Source organism: Pelodiscus sinensis, chromosome 25 (genome assembly GCF_049634645.1).
Source record: "Pelodiscus sinensis isolate JC-2024 chromosome 25, ASM4963464v1, whole genome shotgun sequence".
In the NCBI taxonomy this organism is placed as follows: domain Eukaryota; kingdom Metazoa; phylum Chordata; order Testudines; family Trionychidae; genus Pelodiscus; species Pelodiscus sinensis.
The window spans coordinates 5,682,121-5,701,580 of record NC_134735.1 but is presented as its reverse complement, the minus strand read 5'-3'; the positions used below and the strand labels follow the sequence as shown (position 1 = coordinate 5,701,580).

Genomic DNA, 19,460 nt, shown 5'->3' with positions numbered 1-19,460 from the left:
CCCCGTCCGGCAGTATCTTGACTGGTTTAGGCGCGCTGAGGTTTAAAGTGATTTGATGAAGATTCTGCCAGCTGGGTTTGACTTTCTATGCATGGCACAGCATAAAACCGAGCCGCCTTTCCAAAATATTTTACTGTGGCAAGGCTGTAGCCCCGTATGCCAGTTACAGTGGCTAAATATGTAGCTATGCATGTTTACTTCATTTCACCTGGCTGTGCACGGCTCTCGCAGCGTTTTCCTCTGCTGCATCCTGTGTACGCTTAGCATCTCATTTTTGTGTTACTCTTGCTCTTCTCCTTGGCAGGATCTCTGACTAAACAACCGTGTGCTCTCAGGAATTCGTCCTTTGATGTGCATGCCCTTGACGAAATTCCTGGATGTGCAGTAAACACGAAATCAGCTCTGAAACAGAAACCCTTCTTTATTAGATTTCCTTCCATGTTTCATTGCTGAGAAAGGGGGGTGATATGTAAGGTCCTGAATTAAAGCCGAATGTGCCAGTAGTAGTTGTTCCGTTGCCTTCACTTGCGTCAGGCCCTACAAACCTTTGTCACTCCTGTGATGGGTTGAATCACAGAAGTCCCCTTAAAGTTGTTCCCTGGTGTGCTGATCATGCCACTGATGACAGTTTTCCTTCTCTCTGGGGCTCTCCACTGTCCTGTACTGCTCAGTCAGGTCCTTTTGTCTCCCCCAGCAGAGGCTCAGAGCTGGGTTTACTGTCCCTCTGCGGAGCAATACAGATACTGAACCATTTCAGCTCCAAGAGTACTCAGCTATAAGGACTCAGCACTGGGAAACCAAATACAAAAAGGGACCAAATCCCCAAATATAAACCCATCTTACCCTGTGCAGAAGTTTTATACAGAGAAAGCCCTTAAGGTCAGCCCTTGTTATTAATGAAAGAGAGATATGCACAATGGTTGCCCTCCTGCCTCAATCCCCCCCCCCCCCTTTTGCAGGTAGCAATTATTTACACTGGGCTTGGTAATAAACAAAAATGTTTTTATTAAGTAAAAAAGTAGGATTTAAGAGGTTGCAAATGAAAACAGTCAGATCAAAGTAAGTTACTAAATTAAAATCAAGCCAAAAATGCTTAGCTAGTTCTAATCTACTAAGAAACGAGCTACATGTAAATTGTTATCTTAAACAGCTGTTCTTATCTCAGGTAAAAACATCAAGTAAGACCTGGTTTGGGGCTACAACTTTTTAGAATTTTGCAAGTATCCTCTTGGGGTGGGCCAGGCAGTTTCAAAAACCAGCTGAAGACAAAGGCTGATTGTTTCCCGTTGTTTAAGTAGACTTTCCCCCAGGGCGGGAATCCTTTGTTTGGTATCCCACAATCCCATGGAAAAATACCAGGTTCAAGATGGATTCCTGTACCAGGTGGCACGTTCACATGTTTTTTTAGAACCAATCACAGTTTGATTTTACAGGACAAAAACGAGTATTCACAGGTCGTTGATTTGATCACCAAGCCATTAAATTTCAGGGACAGAATTACTGACCTTCATTAGCACATTTAGAATTATAAACCGATCCACATTTCATATTTCTAACATCACATGCAGGAATGGTACATGCACAAAAATAGGATATACAGATTCAGCAGACTGTAACTGTAAAATTGATATGTTACATGACCAGTTTTGCACAAAGCATCTTTGAGTTATTCATGCTCATATTCATAAGCCAACTTTCAAAGAACAGCGGTTGGGCGGGATGCGTGACAACCCCCTCTTTCTTCCCTGGGTTCCTGGGGAGCAGGTAACGCACCTCTGTGTACCTAGGTACCTGATGTTGATATTGAAGAAGATCGCGAGTATCCCCGTGGTGATGTTGGATAGGAGGGAATCCTCTATCCACCCCTTTTGCTGCAGTGCCTTACTTCTAAAGGAATTCAAAACTGGTGGTGTGTCCACCTGGCTGGCCCCTGTATACAGTATATGGTGTGCCTAGGATAGCTCTGGGAATAAACCCATTCTAATAATAGTCTGTGGCATGGATCTCACTCAAAAATACCAATTATAAATAATATCCGTCCAATGTACTTAAATGAGACTTAACACGCCTTTACTTAGCAACTTGAGCAAGGTTTAATAGACTAAGATTGAAGATCATTATCAATTTAACTCTGCAGAGTGCAATTTAGTAGAATCAAATAACCTATATAGGATGCAATAAGAAATGAAAGTCGTCTACCTCTCATTTGCACAGCCACCATTTACCTACTCTGCAGCGTGTGCTCCTCTGCACGTCCGTGTCCTCATGGGTGCGCTTGGAGATCTGCAGCTGAAGACAAGCTGCACAGCCCCTCTGAAGATGGGCGTTGGGCCCACAGCTCTGGGTCCTGGTTCAGTGGGCTGATCACTCTGCCTCTCCTCAGGCTCAGTCTCTCTGCTTCTTTTGCAAGTGCTGGTGGGCGTTAACTCTCAGTTCCTTCCCCTCTACAGGCAGGGAAAGCCACCAACCACTCCTGAAGATCCCTGCTCAATGAAACCCCAGCAGGCTCTCAGCAGCAGGTCCTGGTCTGGACAAAGCTCCACACCAGCCGCTGGGTTCCTCTTTCCAAAGTGAAGCCCTCCACCTGCTCTTTCTGCACTGCCAGGAAGTCTCTCCTCCTTTTTTTTTTCTTCCAATGCCTCATGGGAGCTGAAATCTCTAAGGTCTTATCTATGTTTACCTGGAGATCGACACTCCAGAGATCAGTGTTCTGGGGTTTGATTTAGCAGGACTAGTAAGGACCCGCTACATAGAATGCTGATGGTGCCCCTGTCTACTCCAGTACTCCATGGGGTCGGAAGGCATAATGGAATTTGACGGGAGAATTTCTGACCTCTCACTGTGGGGCCACTGGAGAAACTCAATTTAAGGTACATTGACTCCAGCTACACTGTTCTCATAGCTGGAGTTGCGTATCTTAAATCGAATTTCTCTCCCAGGGTAGACCTGGCCTAAGGCTAGATTGTAGCATAAAGGATTTCCCCAACAGGAACACTCCCAGGAAAGCACAGAGGCCCCTATAGTAGAGGGGCCCTACAGCTAAATACACATGATATTTTGGAGGGTTTTATGGGAACCCGTAGAGTTTGATACTAATTCTCTAGCTTGCTGTCCAGAGGCAGTGATGGAAAATTATAAGAGTTATTGCCATTTCAGCAGCTCGTGCCATCTGCTATGCTTTAAAATCGGATATTATGGGCCAGATCCTTAGTTGATGTCAATTAGTATCACTCTATTGCCTTCATTGGAGGATTTGCTACTTTACATTAGTTGAGAATCTAGCCATATATGTGAAACCAAAATTGCTGCTAATATGGGTTGTTTTGTCTTAAATAATTGCTAATGCCAGACTGTGCCATTTTATATAGCACTGGCAGATTTATCTGGCATTGCCTGATAGTGGCAAAATAGAGCATCACTCCAAATTTCTCTGATTTACCTTTTTTTTCCAGTAAGATTTATCGAGAAGCAATCCTATTCCAGGTTTATCCTATTTTTCTGGCTCATCTTGGGTCAGTCTCTTTCAACATTTGCTCAGTTATGTTGATTTTGAGGACTATACTTGCTTTGGTGATTCTGTCTCTTTGCTGCCTGGTTTTATGAGAAGCAATCCCATTCCAGGCACATCCTGTTTTCCTGGCCCACACAAACCCTTGCGTTGCTTTAAGTTAGGATAAGAAGAAGCTGTGTACCCAATGTGGTGGTCCTAGCTCATACCATTTAGGAGGAGTCCTCAATCAGTCCTCAATCTAAAATATATGGTAGATCACACCACGTCTAACACAATTCCACCTGCATTGCAAAAGATTTTGTGCCCCACCTGTTGAACGCCTTTGGCTGTGTCTAGACTGGCCTGATTTTCCGCAAATGCTTTTAACAGAAAAGTTTTTCCGTTAAAAGCATTTGCGGAAAAGAGCATCTAGACTGCCACGGACGCTTTTGCACAAAAGCACTTTTTGCGGAAAAGCGTCCATGCCAATCTAGACGCAGTTTTGCGCAAGAAAGCCCCGATCTCCATTTTCGCCATCGGGGCTTTTTTGCGCAAAACAGTTTTTACCTGTCTACACTGGCCCTCTTGCGCAAAAGCATTTGCGCAAGAGGGCTTATCTCTGAGCGGGAGCACCATAGTATTTGCGCAAGAACACTGACAATCTTACATTAGATCGTCAGTGTTCTTGCGCAAATTCAAGAGGCCAGTGTAGACAGCTGGTGAGTTTTTCCGCAAAAGCAGTTGGTTTTGCGGAAAAACTTGCCAGTCTAGATGCAACCATTGAGTTCCTGCATCAAACATGGTCTGTGGAGATTTTCACACTGAAAATACCAAAAATAGGTGGTGAAAATATCTTGATTCCTTGTAGGAGTCAGGAAGCAATTTGCTTCCCCTGTGCAGAGCCTGGCACTATGGTTTGGGTGAGTTCCTCAGAGAGGTTACCTTTTGTGAAGTATCCTCAGTAGGGAAGGTCACATACTAGACTTTTTTACCCAGGGACTGATCAATATGGTAAATCCTATGGGCAGGGTGCTTATTTTTTTGCATTTGAAGTGACACGTTTGCTTTGGCGATGGAATGGTGCAGATCGGACATTGCATTTATTGAATTAAATCATTGGGGTCTGTATGTGATAAGATGAATCTTGCTGTAAAAACAAAGGGTAAAATGAGGAGGGTGTCTTCACTGGACGGAGACAGAGAGCTGTGCTGTCTCTGTTTAACCGGGAACAATTTTCTCTCTGGCAGTTTTACCGAGTCATACCTGTGGCAATCCGGGAAGACTCCAGAATGGGATCCAGCAAGGGACGACGTTCAGCATTGGAGACAAAGTGAGGTACAGCTGCAATCCTGGCTTCTTTTTGGAAGGACATGCGTTGCTCACTTGCCATGCCAGTTCGGAGAACAGTGCCTCCTGGGATTTTCCACTGCCGTCCTGCCGAGGTAAAGTGCTTCCTTTGTTCACCTGTGAATACAAACGAATGGTCTTGAGAAAACTCCAGCGAGAGAGATCCTCCAGCGGCGGACTGAATCAGAGTTGCAGAACGAGCGGGACTGCAACGCTGCATGTGGTGGGATATAGGAAGAGGTGAAAGTAACTTACATTTCTTACAGTTTCTGTTGTATTGTACACGGTGGCAGGGTTGTGACACAATACCTGTGAGAAATGTAAGTAATAGAGATGCAGCCATGTTAGTCTGGTGTAGCTGAAACAAAAGACAGGACTATGCAGCACTTTAAAGACTAACAAGATGGTTTATTAGGTGATGAGCTTTCGTGGGCCAGACCCACTTCCTCAGATCAAATTGTGGAAGAAAATTGACATGAGTCTGACCATATATACCAAAGGGATACAATCAAAAAATCAGAACACATATAAAATTGACAAATCAGATTTTAGAACAGGGGTGGGAAGATGAGGTTAGTGTCTATGAGATAATGATATTAGGGGTGATAATTGGGGAAGCTATCTTTGTAATGGGTAATTATCACCCCTAATATTGCTATCTCATAGACACTAACCTTCCTCCCCTTACCTCTCCTCTGTTCTAAAATCTGATTTGTCAATTTTATATGTGTTCACTGGGTTGAGGTGTGTAAGGAGGGGCTTAGGGCAGGAAGCTGGGGGTATAAAGAGGGGCTCAGGGCAGGGGGCTGGGAGTTGGGGGGGGAGTGCAGGAGTCAGGGTTGGGGACGTGAGGAGGAGCTCAGGGCAGGGGGCGGGGGTGTGAGGAGGGGCTCAGGGCAGGGGGTGGGGTATGTGTGGATGCAGATGGGAGGTCAGGGCACTATTTAGAGGATGGGGGGGCTTGCCCCCTTTCCCAGTATTTGTACTTGGAAGCTGCTTGCTGTACCCTTCTCAGAGCCAGAGGGAAGCTCGCAATGTGAGTCACTCACTCCCCTCCCCTCCCTTCCCCTGTGCTTTGCTCTCGCTCCCTGAGGGGAAGGGGACCAGTAAGCAGGGTCCCCCTATGAATCTCAGGAGCCCCTCCCCCAAGTGGCACCCTGCAGAGGAGTCGGGGTTGGGGCAGTCCCAGAATCTCTTTCACCGGCCTGCCTACTGTTTAGCAGGGAGCCCCACTGGGAGTGCGTCACACCTCCTACTGCAGCCGAGAGCCCCAGCTGGGTGTATCTCCCTTCTGCCAGAGCGGCACCCCGGGATGCACCAGCTGACGTTCACCTCGATCTCTAGGTTTAGAAACCAAACCAAAGGGAATGAACCCCCAGCAAGACACATCTGGGAGCTCGGCTTTGTTTTGGGTCAGACCCCCTTAAGCTGTGGGGATTTGAATGATGCTTCTAGTTTATACAGCACATTCCCATGCTTTGAATTCACCAACTCTCACCGCCCCTGGTCATCGTCATCATCCCCAGATGGGGAAACTGAGGCAGCCACATTAAATGACGTGCCCAAGGCCACAGACAGAGGCTTTGTGTTAGAGCTACAATTAGAATCTGGGACTGGGACCCACTGAACTTCCAGCCTCATGCTTGTTCTTCGAGTGCCGCTTCTCTTATGGCTCCAGCATGGCTCCATCTCCAGAAAGGAGCCTTCTAAATGACAGGCGTGTCCCTGGGTTCGCTCTTCGCTTGGGGAGTGACATGCTGAGGGCCTGATGGAACCAAACGTGGGATGTCTGGAGCTTAGTGCATGAGCCTCTGGAGCTTGTGGCCAGCTGGCTATCAGCTAAGGCTATAGAGCTAACTCATTCTCTCTCTGTTAGCGGTCTAAGTGCCACTACATGGGACAATGAACCACACTCAGTAAGTGTATGGGTTATGCCTGCACAAGACTTTATTTCCTGGAACCATAAAGATCTCCAGCTGGGTCTCAAACAAGTGGTGTCTTGGGGTATATCTAGACTGCGTTGCTGTTTCGGGATACCGGAAGTATCCCAAAATAGCAACGCCGTGTCTTTAAAAGCGCCCACTCTTTCCCGAAAGACTGGCCGTGCTATTACGGCATCCCTGTAACCCTGTTCCAGGAGGATTAAGGGATTTGTTGGAATAATGCTTTATTTTGAAATTTGGCGCTGTGTAGACAGTGCCAAATTTCAAAATAAGCTCTTTCGATTTAGACTCGGAATAAGTTATGCAATTCACGTAGTGCACACTGAGTAGCTTGTTTCGACAGAAGGGTGCTGTCTGGACGCCCCCTTGGTGTATAGAGGTATGTTTTGGCAGGTGATTGACTGTAAGATGTGGGGATAGTCTGTCAAGGAAAATGGGGGAGTCTCCATAGCCTGCATCATTCTAGATGGGGCTAGGGAATAAACCCCCCATGGGCAACAATTCTGCCCTGCAATATGGTGAGAGACAGGCAATGCAATAGGTATCTTCCATCTCGGTGCTCTCTGAGCCTGCTTGATAGGCCTCAGGGTGGAATCCTCACTTGTGTTCCCCACGTTGTGTTTTCCGATCTTTTTCTGTTTCTTATTGTCCGTTCTAAGCAAAGCGAGAGCTTCAACTGGGTCATTTAAAAAAGCCCAAATATTCCCTGCCCTGCAGGGTAGGTGACCTACGCTTGGAAGCCCACAATAGAATAGCTAGCTTGTCAGGCTAAGAGGCATAGGCTCCATCTATATTGGCATGATCTTGCGCAAATACTCTTTAACGCAAGAGTTCTTGCGTTAAAGTATTTGCGCAAGAGAGCGTCTACACTGGCATGTGCCTTTGCGCAAGAGATGTGCTTTTGCGCAAGAGCATCCGTGCCAGTGTAGATGCTCTCTTGCGCAAAAATGCTCTGATGGCCATTTTAACCATCGGGCTTTCTTGCGCAAGAAATTCATGTTGCCTGTCTACACTGGCTTATTACTGAGCGGGAGCATCATAGTTCTTGCGCAAGAAGCACTGATTTCACACATTAGAACGTCACTGTTCTTGCGCAAGAACTCGTGGCCAGTGTAGAGAGGCAGCCAGTTTTTGCACAAAAGCGGCCACTTTTGCACAAGATCACACCAATGTAGACACAGCCATAGAGTCTAAGGACTTCGGCTCCAGCGTGGCGACTTTTTCGCTTTTTCCATATTTTTAATAAGCGGAATGAATTGCAGCCAGTTTTATTAGGTCCTCTCCATCAAAAAGTCACACAAACAAGGCCAGACTGGCTTAGAGAGCTTGCACTGGACCAAATTCTCCTCTGCTTTGCAACTTGCATGCATCTTGTGCGGTCATTCGTACCCACAGAAAGTGGGTATAAAAAGTTGCCATTCAGGCTATGTCTACACTACAGAGGGGTTTTTTTTTTGTAAAACAGCTGTTTTTCCGAAAAAACTCTCAGAGCTTCTACACCTCAAGTGCTTTTTTGCACAAAAAAATCAAAAGAACAGGTGGGCTTTTCTGACGTAGGTATTCCTCATTCTACGAGGGAGAACACCTTTTAGCGAAAGAGCGCTTTCGCAAAAAGGTGTGTGTGGACATGGAAGAGGGCTTTTTTCTGCAAAAAGAGGAAAGAAGAAAAAGCCCAGGTGGTCAATCTGTGCATAGCAATGTCCATGCAGTCTGGACGCTCTTGTTCGCAAAAGCGCATCGCTTTTTTGATGCGCTTTTGCAGTGTGGCCGCACTCTTGTGCAAGAAGTTTTTGCGGAAGATCTCTTCTGAGAAAAGCTTCTTGCGCGAGAAGCTTGCAGTCTAGACATAGCCTCAGATTGGGTAGGGTTTGACACCCGCTTTGCACTGGCTACAGGCTGCACAACATAGAACACAACAGTGGAATACGCCCGAGGTCTCTGTGCAGGAGAAAGTTTCATATGGGAAGTAAAACTTGATTTAAAGCTCTGCTTATGTAAAGGGCTACAGCCTCTGGGAGCAAGTGGAATGTTTGCTTCTTTGTAACTATGGAGAATTGCTTTTTGATCATCTTTCGTGGACTCAGGGGGCCTCGGGAGACTAGATTGTCAGTAAATATACAAATGTCTAGGATGTTTTACCGAAATAGTTGCTGCTTCATTGCTGTTCAATTCCATCTGTGCTTCAACAGAGCATCTTGTATTGATCTTTGTATTGACCCTTTGCTTGTGTAATCAATTAGCAAGCCTGAGTTGGAGCACACATCTTGAATTTTAAATACAGAAATGTTGTTGGCCTGGTGATGTATGTTCCCACCTCCTCCTTTGAGTCATACAGTCATGGGTCATGCTGTTAGTTGTGTTTATCTGACATTTCCCTATTGCTTGTGTGTGCTACCTGGGGTCCCAATACAGGAGGGGTTGATGCAGAGGTTGGTGCTGAAGAGGAATGTTTTACCTCCTTCATTTTTCATCTCCAAATTACATCCTTAGACTTGACTTTGTAGTCTCATGCCGAATCGGTGCTTCCATTCTTTAAACCCTTCCATAAACCCTTATTCTTCAGTGTTTTTACAACTTGGCTGGAGAAGGGAAGTAAAAAACAAAACAAAAACCCAAACCAACCATGCCTGAAGCTAAAATATGGAATAAAATGTCAGATCACACTCTGATTAAATGCTGTGCAAGAATAGACCCATGCTCCATCTAATCTGACATCTTACCTCTCTCTGACAGTGACCAGTGGTTGAGAGAGGGGCTAACCATCGCCCCACTATTTACAGGTGTTTGTGCACTGCCGTTCCACAAGAGAAGGAATGCCTCCTGACCCCAGCAGGGGCCTTGAAGCATCAGGATTAATCACCTTTGTAATTTTTATTTCATTTTTCTGGGATGGTCGTCTTCCCTGTGTGTAACGCTTTTGTTCAGAAAGCACTACTAATTAAAAAAAACCCGCATAAAGCTACAACCACCTTCTTCATATTTCATAGAATTGAAAAATGCAAAAAAATACTGTGATGGGCACATTGCATTGTGGCAACTATTACTTTATTTTAAATCCGTTCCTTTGCTCAATTAGTATCATATGATGATGTGTCCCAAAGGTCACCATTCTGTGCAGCAGGTAGCCCGATGTTTGCTGATCGTATTAGAAGACTTAAGAACTTGGGGGATAGATTCTGCATCATTCGAAATCAGTAGTAAATGCTCATTGAGGGCAATGACAGCAAAGACTAGACTGGTCCCATAATGTTTATAGTTAATATGAAAATGTAGAAAGCAGAAAAAACAAACAAGAAATTGACACAATAGAGTCCTCAGAACCTACTCAACTATGTGAATTGATCTTACCACAGTAAGTTTTTTTAGTGATCAGATTTAAAATTGATGTCTGACCATTGGACTGGCTTTACAAATTGTGATGGCTGGAAAGGTCTAAAGATTTGCATAGAGACCAAAGTGTTTTACTGTCGAATTCTGCTGTGAAAATATTGCATCTTCAGAGCTCCTGTCTGAATAGAAATATATGTTTCCTTGATAGAAAGGAGACCTTCTCAATGTCTGCACAGAGTGTGTTCAGCTTGTGGATTTCCTTGCCTTAGGTAATCAGTCAAATACCGCATCTGGATTCTTTTTTGAAATGGCCGGCTAACCTTATGACCAATATTTTTAGCTGTGTGAGCTAAAATAAGTCCGTCACACGCTTCAGGGCATGAGCTGGTTGCTGATGGATCAGGAAGGAACTTGTTCCCCATGTAAAACATTGCACAGTTGGTGGGTTGCATTTAGGTTTAGAAAGATAGCATAGAGCTTCTGGTGCATGTGATAGTGATCACAGATGTATACTTGAGACCTCTATCGCATGACCTAATGCTGCACATCTTCCTGTAACATAGCACTGTGTATATTCCTGGAAGTGTTAAGGAACGGATGTATTTCTAAAGGAATCCGTGTCTTCTAGATTGCATGCGTGGTTCTGAAGAACTTGTTGCTATCTGCCAGGTGAATAACACACACATTTGTTTAAAAAGAGCAAAAAATACAGGGTTTGCCATTAAGAAGTCAGTGTTTGCAAATGGAAGCCCCTCTGTTTATTGTTGTTACAGTTATTTTGTATTGCAATTACAAGTAGAAAGCTGTATTTATCTGAAATATGGCTGCATGGTATTTGCTGACAAATGCCGACTGTTTTTTAATAATACCCTTTGTACGCATTTATGTGATTCTAACTATGGATCAATATGACGGACAGCAGAAAAGAAGCCATTTATTTTTGCTGAGCCTCTCGACTGTTCTGCAGCTCTGAGAATGTGTTTTGGGTATTTTGGGATTGTTACTTACGACGATTGTAGAATTGTGTGGGAGCTTCAGTAACAGATCAGTGCCTCCTTGTGCTAGGTGCTGTACAAAAAATTCCAGAGGATGGTCCCAGCCACAAAGACATGACAATGCAAGTATTGTGAAACAGCTGGAAACATTGGATTATCCTTTTAAAAGAAAAACACTGGATATCAGGGTTACCAGATGGTTTTAACAAAAATACCAGACACGCTTGACATTACATCACAATCTACATTCCATCTTATTTAGAAAATACCGGACATTTCTATTTTCTCAATTTGTTTCCTGAACAGAAAGCTCAAATACTGGACTGTCTGGTTCAAAACCGGACACCTGGCAACCCTACTGTGTATGTTTGTCATGGAGTGGACTAACCCGAAGCCCCCTGCTGGAGGCATGTGGCCCTGTGTCACTGAGGTGTGGGGAGACACTGGCCTTGCACCCCCATCTGCAGTCGGATAAAACTCGCAGCCAGCTGGGAGAACAGAAGGTTTATTGGTTCACAGGGATACAGTGCACCTCAGTCTTTTTGTTAACACATGAACCAGGAGCAGACAGTACAACCCATCTTGGGGAGAAGGGGCCCTGAGTCCTGTTTCCCCCATCCTGCTCCAAGCCCCGCCCCAAAATAAACCCCCACACCCTCAGCAACAGTTCCCAGTCTGTCGGGAGGAGCCCCACCTCCTCCTTTGCCTAGCTTCCTCGGCAAAAGGTGTCGCCTGGACACACCCCCTCCCAGACTCAGGTTCCAAGGACCGTTGTCTATATGATGGGCTGCATGCTCTCTGAGAGTCACCTGCAATTCCCATCCCCCTCTAGATGGTATAGCAGTGCCCAGGGAAACTGAGGCATGCACACACAGGACTCCTACAGGACAGTAGAGCTCACATATAACAAAGCAAATAGAGCGAGTGTAGCCACCACCAAGGCCGATTTGAACCTGGGACCTCGGGAGCTGACTCTAGGAGCCTCCACCCTCTGAGCTAAAAGCCAGCTGGCTCCGAGCCCCTGCTGTAGAGGTCTCTTGATCTTAACTGTTGCCGTGGTCTAGGTGCCACTTGCAGGACTCTGTAACCACACTAGGTGTGTGGGTTACACGAGCACAATCCCCACTTCGTCACACCTTGCCATACCCCCTCCAAGGGAAAAGAGCAGAGGAGAAGTCCTCCAGGTGAGCTAGAGTGGCTGCTTCCACTGCAGCCAATCAGGGCCCAGCAAGCCAGTCTACAGAAGCTGCTGGGCCAGGGCCCTGGCAGGTCCTTTTGGAGTGCAAGCCAGGCAGACCCAGGGACTGACTGGGAAGGCAGCGGTACCTCGGACAGCTCAGAGCGTAGGCTGATAGCAGACCCAGCTGAAGCCCAGGTCTGGTGGCTGAAGACCGGGCATGGCGGGCTATGGTGAATTGCAGAACCCTGGACAGCGTGCTGTGAGGACTTGATCTCAAAGCCCTGAAAGGATGAAGCAGGTCCTTGCGCAAGCAGGCCAGGAAATGAGTAGCCGTGGATAGTAAGGACACTTAGCAGGCAACTGCTATTTACGGGGTCCCTGAGCCAGGACCCAGAGGAGTGGATAGGCCTGTGTCCCCCCTCACAACACTAAGTCGCTACAAAGGGGGTAGGAAAGAAGCTTGGTCCCTGGCAACCAAGAACACACCTCCTCTCCCAGAGCCAATCAGAGCAGAGGAGCTTGTTGACACATGTCCTCAGCCAACAGGGGGCGCTCGAGAGAGGGGTGAGCCAATTACAATGTTCTACACACTGATGGCAGGTCCGGCCAACACGGACAGCAAGGGCACGTCTACACTGCAGGGCTAACGTCAAAATAAGCTACGCAACTTCAGCGACCTCAATTGTGTAGCTGAAGTCGAAATAGCTCAATCCAGCTGTTGGTGCTGTCGACACAGCAGGAAGTCAGAGGGCGAACTTCCCTTGGACTTCCCTTAGTCCCCGGGAAACGAAGCTTACAGGAGTCGGAGTAAGAAGTCTCCCAGCGCGCCATTATTTCGAAATTGCGGCTTGCTGTGCAGACGTGCAAGTTGTTTTTCGAGAATAAGTCAGTTATTCTGAAATAACACTGCTGTGTAGACATGCCCTCTCCTACTATTTCTGCTGCTACTGCACTAGCTAATGGACTTACACCTTTTGCTTACGTGTGGGAGGCCTGTTGGTTGCAGTAAGTTCCATGTTCAAGTCTTCTCCCTTGAACATCTCTGGGGCACCTGACATTGGCCACGGTCAGCAGACAGGATACTGGGCTGGATGAACCTTTGGTGTTACCCAGTAGGGCCATTCGTATGTTCTTAAGCCCTGCAAATGACTCTTGGAGAATGAGAGAGTGCCGTTAGAAATTCCTCTGTTGTTCATCACTTTTTGCATTAGCATAACTCTATAGAGGCTTCAGACAAGTTCCTTCAGTTATTCACTGTTGGGAGGAGGGGCAGAAATCAGGCCCCCAAATCTGACACGTCTCAGTGAGTCCCACCTTCTGCTACCTCTTATTTTGTGTTTTATTGTAACAAGGCTGCTATAAAAGTGAAAGGCACATATCACAGCTCATGCTGAGCATTCTAATGCTTTGCTTAGCTGGTGGCTCTGACCCTTTCCATGTTTTATGTAAACATTAGCATTTTGTTCGTGGCTCAATCAAATTGCGCATAAACTGTGTAACAACACCTGCAGCCCCATTAGGAGGCGGAATAGTCTTAAGTAACACATTTTGTTCTGGAAAATAAGGTCACATCCCTGCACAGTCGGCACTGGAAGCATGTTCCCTTACGTCTGGGAGTTTGGGTTCTGTTGTATTTGCCCGATGCATTTATTTTGTCTCTTCCTGCCATGTTCTCTCTTTCAAATAGATTCACGGTACTCTAGATCGGCTGGCCCGGACCTCCAGTCCGTAGTGCAACATTGCCTTGCGACGGGAAAGGAGTAAGAATGTTTGGCGGCAGCATGTAGTTATTGCGGAAAGCATCAGCAGGATCGGGGAAGGAATATTTTGCATCATATTTGACACTGCATTGTTCTTGCATAAATAAGTGGTATATGTGTGGGGGGATTTTAACCCTCCATCTAAGGAATGTTTACTCTCTATGCTGCCTTGAAGCCATGTGGCACCAATATTTTAACAAGAGGTTCCCACAAACATTCCTGTCCTTTTCCTACATCCTAAGGCCGGGATCAGCAACCCTATGGCTCTCGAGCCAAGCAGGGCTCCATACGGAACCAACTGTGGCTCTTTTGTCATTCCCAAAACACACACAACTTTAAAATTAAAATTAATTGAAAACCTTAAAAATGTGTTATTCCTCATGGCACGATGGTCCTCTTTTGTCTATTTCACCTTTAACCAGAGGTGAAGGGTTGGCGGTGGGCTCTGGTAAGAGCTGGCGGAAGCACTTGGCTCTGTTGAGGGCGCGCTGTAGGGGATGTGTGTGTGCTCCCAGCCAGAATAGCAAAAGGGGCTGGAGGTGAAGGCAGCCCCGACACAACCCCCATCTAACTGCCATGGTCCATCCCCCACCTCTGCTCATGGTAGCCAGTGGCCCTGGGGTCGTGGAGGGTCTGTGTGAGGGGGATGGGAAGCACCACCATCTCCTAATGTTCCCATTGACTGCAATTTGGACCAACAGGAGCAGTCTCCAGGCAACGTGTCCATTCCATTCTCTGCTATTTCCCTTCAGGCTTTCTCTCCCTCTGGGACTTGGACCCACCATCCCAGCCACTAGAGTTAGATGCTTTCACCATTAAGCTACCTTCCTCCCATGGTAGGATGGGTCTCAGTTTCACTGAGACCCACCCCTCCTCCCTACCTTGGGAGGAGGGTTGCCAAATGGTTAAGAGAAGTAGAATATGTGTGTGGGTGGGGGGAGGGAAGGAGGGGTGGAGAGGGAGCCTGGGGCCAGATTACCTTACCTGGCAGGGGCTGTGCTTCTGCACGTGGGCAGCATTGGCTGGATAAGAGGCCGGGCCAGGATCACTGCAGCTGAATTGTGGCCTCCCCTCTTACCCATGGTGCAGCAAGGAGGTGAGGGATGGACCAGGAACAAAGGAAGGATAAGGGGGACCCAGAATGTAGGGACATTGGGGGCTCCCCGAGTGGCACAGTGGAAAAGGTACCCACCACCAGAGGGCTAAGGGTTCAAGCCTCACTCACCCAACAGCCTGGAGGCCTCCCCTGCTGCCACTCCATGACCCCAGCCAGCTCCTGCACCCTCCCTCCCAGCCAGAGCCACCTGCTAGGGCAAGGTGTGGGGGCCACCTGCCCTGCCTCCTGCACCTCCCACACATCCCCACCCTCAGCCCCTCCCCAACCCCAACTCCTGCACCCCCACAATCCCATCCCCATGCCATAACATTCCTGCACACCCCACAGCCAACCCTGAGTCCATCATTCACCCAAACCTCCTGACCTGAGCCACCCATACACACCAACCCAGACTCTTGCACCCCCACATCCCCAGCTCCCTGCCATAAGGGTGACAGAAGACAGCCTGAATGCCCACAGGAAGCTGGATTTGAGCAGTTATGATGTAAACTTCAAAGAAATGTGTGAAAAGATGCAGCAGCATAAGTCCTATGAAATAGTCTGCAAGTGCATTCCTTTGTTTAGGCTCTTATTAGTCATCCTGTCAATTGTCAATAATATTAAGTTGTATATTTTCAGTCTTGCATATGGGCATTCTGAGGCAGCTCTTTGTGGACCGCGTGTTCTGAATTTTGATGCAGTTTGGCTCTTTGGTTTGCAAAGGCTGCCGACCTCTGTCCTAAGGTGTCAATGTTCAGGGGCAAATGTTTGTTCTCATTCCATTCAGCCAGCACTTTCTAACAACAAAAGAGAGGAAGCAATTCTCCTTGGGATACAAAGCTTTATTAAACACCTCTGCTGGAACTCTTTCTAGCTTGTTCCCTTCTGGAATAGATACATTAGAGATGAGTCCGGATTCTGAATTCAGGATTAAATGTCAGATCCAGACACAGGAGTGCAAGAAACCAAGGAGCTGCTGCTCTGAGAGGAAACTGGTCTACTGTCTTAATAGGGAGCTGCTTTAAAACAAACGAAATATTTCTTCACACAGGCTATGTCTAAACTACATGGCTCCATCGATGGAGCCATGTAGATTAGGCTGATTGGCAAAGGGAAATGAAGCTGCGATTTAAATGATTGCGGCTTCATTTAAATTTACATGGCTGCCGTGCTGAGCCGACAAACAGCTGATCAGCTGTTTGTCGGCTCAGCGCGCTAGTCTGGACGCTCCCGTGCCGACCTGAAAGCCCTTTATTGACCTCCCCTTTATGCCTTGTAGGATGAGGTTTACCGGGGCAGTCGATAAAAGGCTTTCATGTCGACAGGGGAGCGTCCAGACTAGCGCGCTGAGCCGACAAACAGCTGATCAGCTGTTTGTTGGCTCATCGCGGCAGCCATGTAAATTTAAATGAAGCGGCGATTATTTAAATCGCGGCTTCATTTCCCTTTGCCAAACAAACAAATCTACATGGCTCCATCGACGGAGCCATGTAGTTTAGACGTACCCACAGTGTCCTAGGTGTCACTGCTCTAGTAGCAGAAATTAGCCAACATCTTTGGAAATGACTTATCCTAACAGTGTCTTGTTAAGTGGCTACACAGGCCAGAGCCCCTTTTAATAAACACGTTTTGGAGAAAGAAGCCCGAGAACTTGAGATGATCAAAAAGTTGAGATGCTCAAAAGTAAGCTGGGGTACGTGGTATTGTAGGGAATCAGTCCTGTATTAACCGGGAGGAGATGGACTGTAGGGAATGATCCTGTCCTACCAAAGTGACAGATGTTAGTTGATCCAGCGTAGATCTCTTCTGTCTGTACCTTCTGAGAGGCAGCTGTTCATCGGGCAGCCAAAATTCTTATTTAAGTGGGTCTGGATTTCTGAGCATCTCGGGAGCATGCTGGCACTGCTGCGCTCTTGAGTTGTTTACTGAAGCACATTTACCGGACCGTGAAGAGAGAGAAGAGTGGCTGATGTGTGCGAGATGCTTGGTCTGAATTCACACCAGGGGAGCCACATTTCTCAAAGCAGCCTACACCCCTGCTTCCACTGGCCACGTGAACGTCCTGAGTTGCATAAAATCCTGTGTGGAATTTTTTCCAGAGATGACTGGAAAACCAGTGGTTTGGAAAGTCTGGTTATACTGAGACTGACTCTTGGAGCCTACTGGAAGCCATAGGGGTGGTATTAAATAGTTATCACCCATGCTTGATAGGGCGCTCCTGAATCCCCTCTTCAGGCCTTAAACTGGTGGTTTTCAAACTTCTTTTTCTCACAACCCAGTTGGAGAAAATTGTTGATGCCGCGACACAACAGAATTGGACTGGAGCGTGGGCTCCGGGTTGGGGCTGAGCGGAGCTTTGGGATATTGGAGGGCGCTTCAGCTTGGGGAGAGGGTCAGGAGGGGTTGACCTTGAGCGGCTCCCAGTCAGCACTGCAGCGGGGGGTGGGCTAAGGCAGCTTCCTGCCTCTCCTGGCCCGCAGACCATGCTGTCCCCAGAAGCAGCCAGCAGGAGGTTCCCAGCCAATGGGAGTGTGGAGCTAGTGCTCAAAGCAAGGGCAGTGCATGGAGCCCTGGATGGTCCCTCTAACCCAGGAGGTGGGCCTGCTGCCGGCTGCTTCTGGGGTGCAGCACAGTCTGTAGTGCCAGAACCAGCAGGGAGCTGCCTTAGCATCCCCACTGCTCACCTGATCCCCCTGCAGCAACGAGCCCCAGCACCTGGCATTCTACCACCGCCACTGCCTTAACCAACCCTCCCACCTCCCAAAAAATCTTTCCGAGGTTATCATCAGGAACAAGCTCCGCACAGCCCAGGACCCACTGAGACCAGATCCTACTGTAGCAACAGATGCAAAATCCTATCTCCACTGCGAAGATCAATCCCTTAGAAGAGCCACTTTTCAAGATCCTTGGCTCTTTCTCATGCCTACGTACTTGAATGAAATCGCAAAGAAGAAGGAGAAAAGGCAAAACCAAGGATCACCCGTGAGTGAATACTTCTCACAAAATAACTCCACATCTGGTCTCACAGGCTATGTCTAGACTACAGGCTTCTTTGGGAAGAAGCTTTTCCGGAAGAGATCTTTCAAAAAATCTTCTTCCGAAAGAGTGTCTCCATACAGCCAAAGTATATTGAAAAAGTGATCTGCTTTTTCAACAGATAGCGTTCACACTGAACGGATGCTATCTCACATTTAAGCTGTGATTACTATGGATGGACTGGCCACCAGGGGATTTGTGCTTTTTCCTCTTCTTGTGAAAGAACTCCCTCTTCCCCATCCCCGTCCCTCTTCCCCTCCCACAAAAAGGCTTCTTCCTTGTACAATGTCAGAAAAACCCCTCTGTTCCTTCGGGTTTTTTTCAAAAGAACGCGATTGCAGTGTGGACGTAAGTGAAGGTTTTTTTAAAAAAACCAGCTGTTTTTTTCAACAAAACTCTGCAGTATAGCCATACCCTCAGTCTTCATCCTCAAAAGAAAATGGCACTATACTTTCCAAGCCAGGAAGCTTACGTTCAAAGTTTTGCAGGACACCAAAAATCACGGTCTTAATAAAGACACTGAGGCTATGTCTAGACTGCAAGCCTCTTTCGAAAGAGGCTTTTTCAAAAGATACTTTCGAAAAAGCCTTTGTCGAAAAAGAGCATCTGGACTACAACCAGTACTTTCGAAAAAGCAAGCCGCTTTTTCGAAAGAGAGCACCCAGGCAGTCTGGATGCTCTTTCGAAAAAGCATAGTTTGCATTACATAGCGCCTTTTTTCAAGGTTTTCCATGGTCAAAAAAACTGCCGTGTTCTTTTGATTTGCTTTCAAAAGACCATGGAAGCAGTCTAGACGCAGGGGAAGTTTTTTCGAAAAAAGGCCACTTTTTTCGAAAAAACACTGTAGTCTAGACACACCCTGCGTTTATTGTTTATTACAACAATCAGGAACCCACCAACCTCCCTTTCTTTGTGCTATAACCGTAGGGGTATTAACAGGCCAATTAATTTTGAATGGCCCCTTAGAACAGTGATGGGAAACTGAGGCTACTTAGTGGATGACACAAGTGGCCCTCCTTCATCTCAGTAGGCCACATGATTGTCGTAACCCAGACGGCCTCCTGGGCTAGGGCCGTTTTGCTCACTGCTCCTAGAACATGCGGGCTGTGCCAATTGAACCGTAGAAGCACTGTGATTGGATGCAGAGGGCGTGCATGGCTCTCAGTCACTGTTGTGGGCAATCCGCACACCCCTCACGTCATGGGCCCTGGCTTTACGTGAGTGCCACTTTAGTAATACCAGTAGGGAAAAAAACCCCTCTGTGAATGTAACCAGCATAATCC

General features: G+C 47.0%; 1 protein-coding gene across 1 annotated transcript in view; it reads left to right on the top strand.

Annotated features, from left to right (window-relative positions):
* CSMD2 (CUB and Sushi multiple domains 2) overlaps window positions 1-19,460 on the top strand; it is a 743,482-nt gene that overhangs the window by 208,095 nt on the left and 515,927 nt on the right. Inside the window, exon 4 of the mRNA XM_014578911.3 lies at window positions 4,738-4,932. Within this exon, the coding sequence (XP_014434397.3) occupies window positions 4,738-4,932 (195 nt within the window). The remainder of the gene's footprint in view (window positions 1-4,737; window positions 4,933-19,460) is intronic.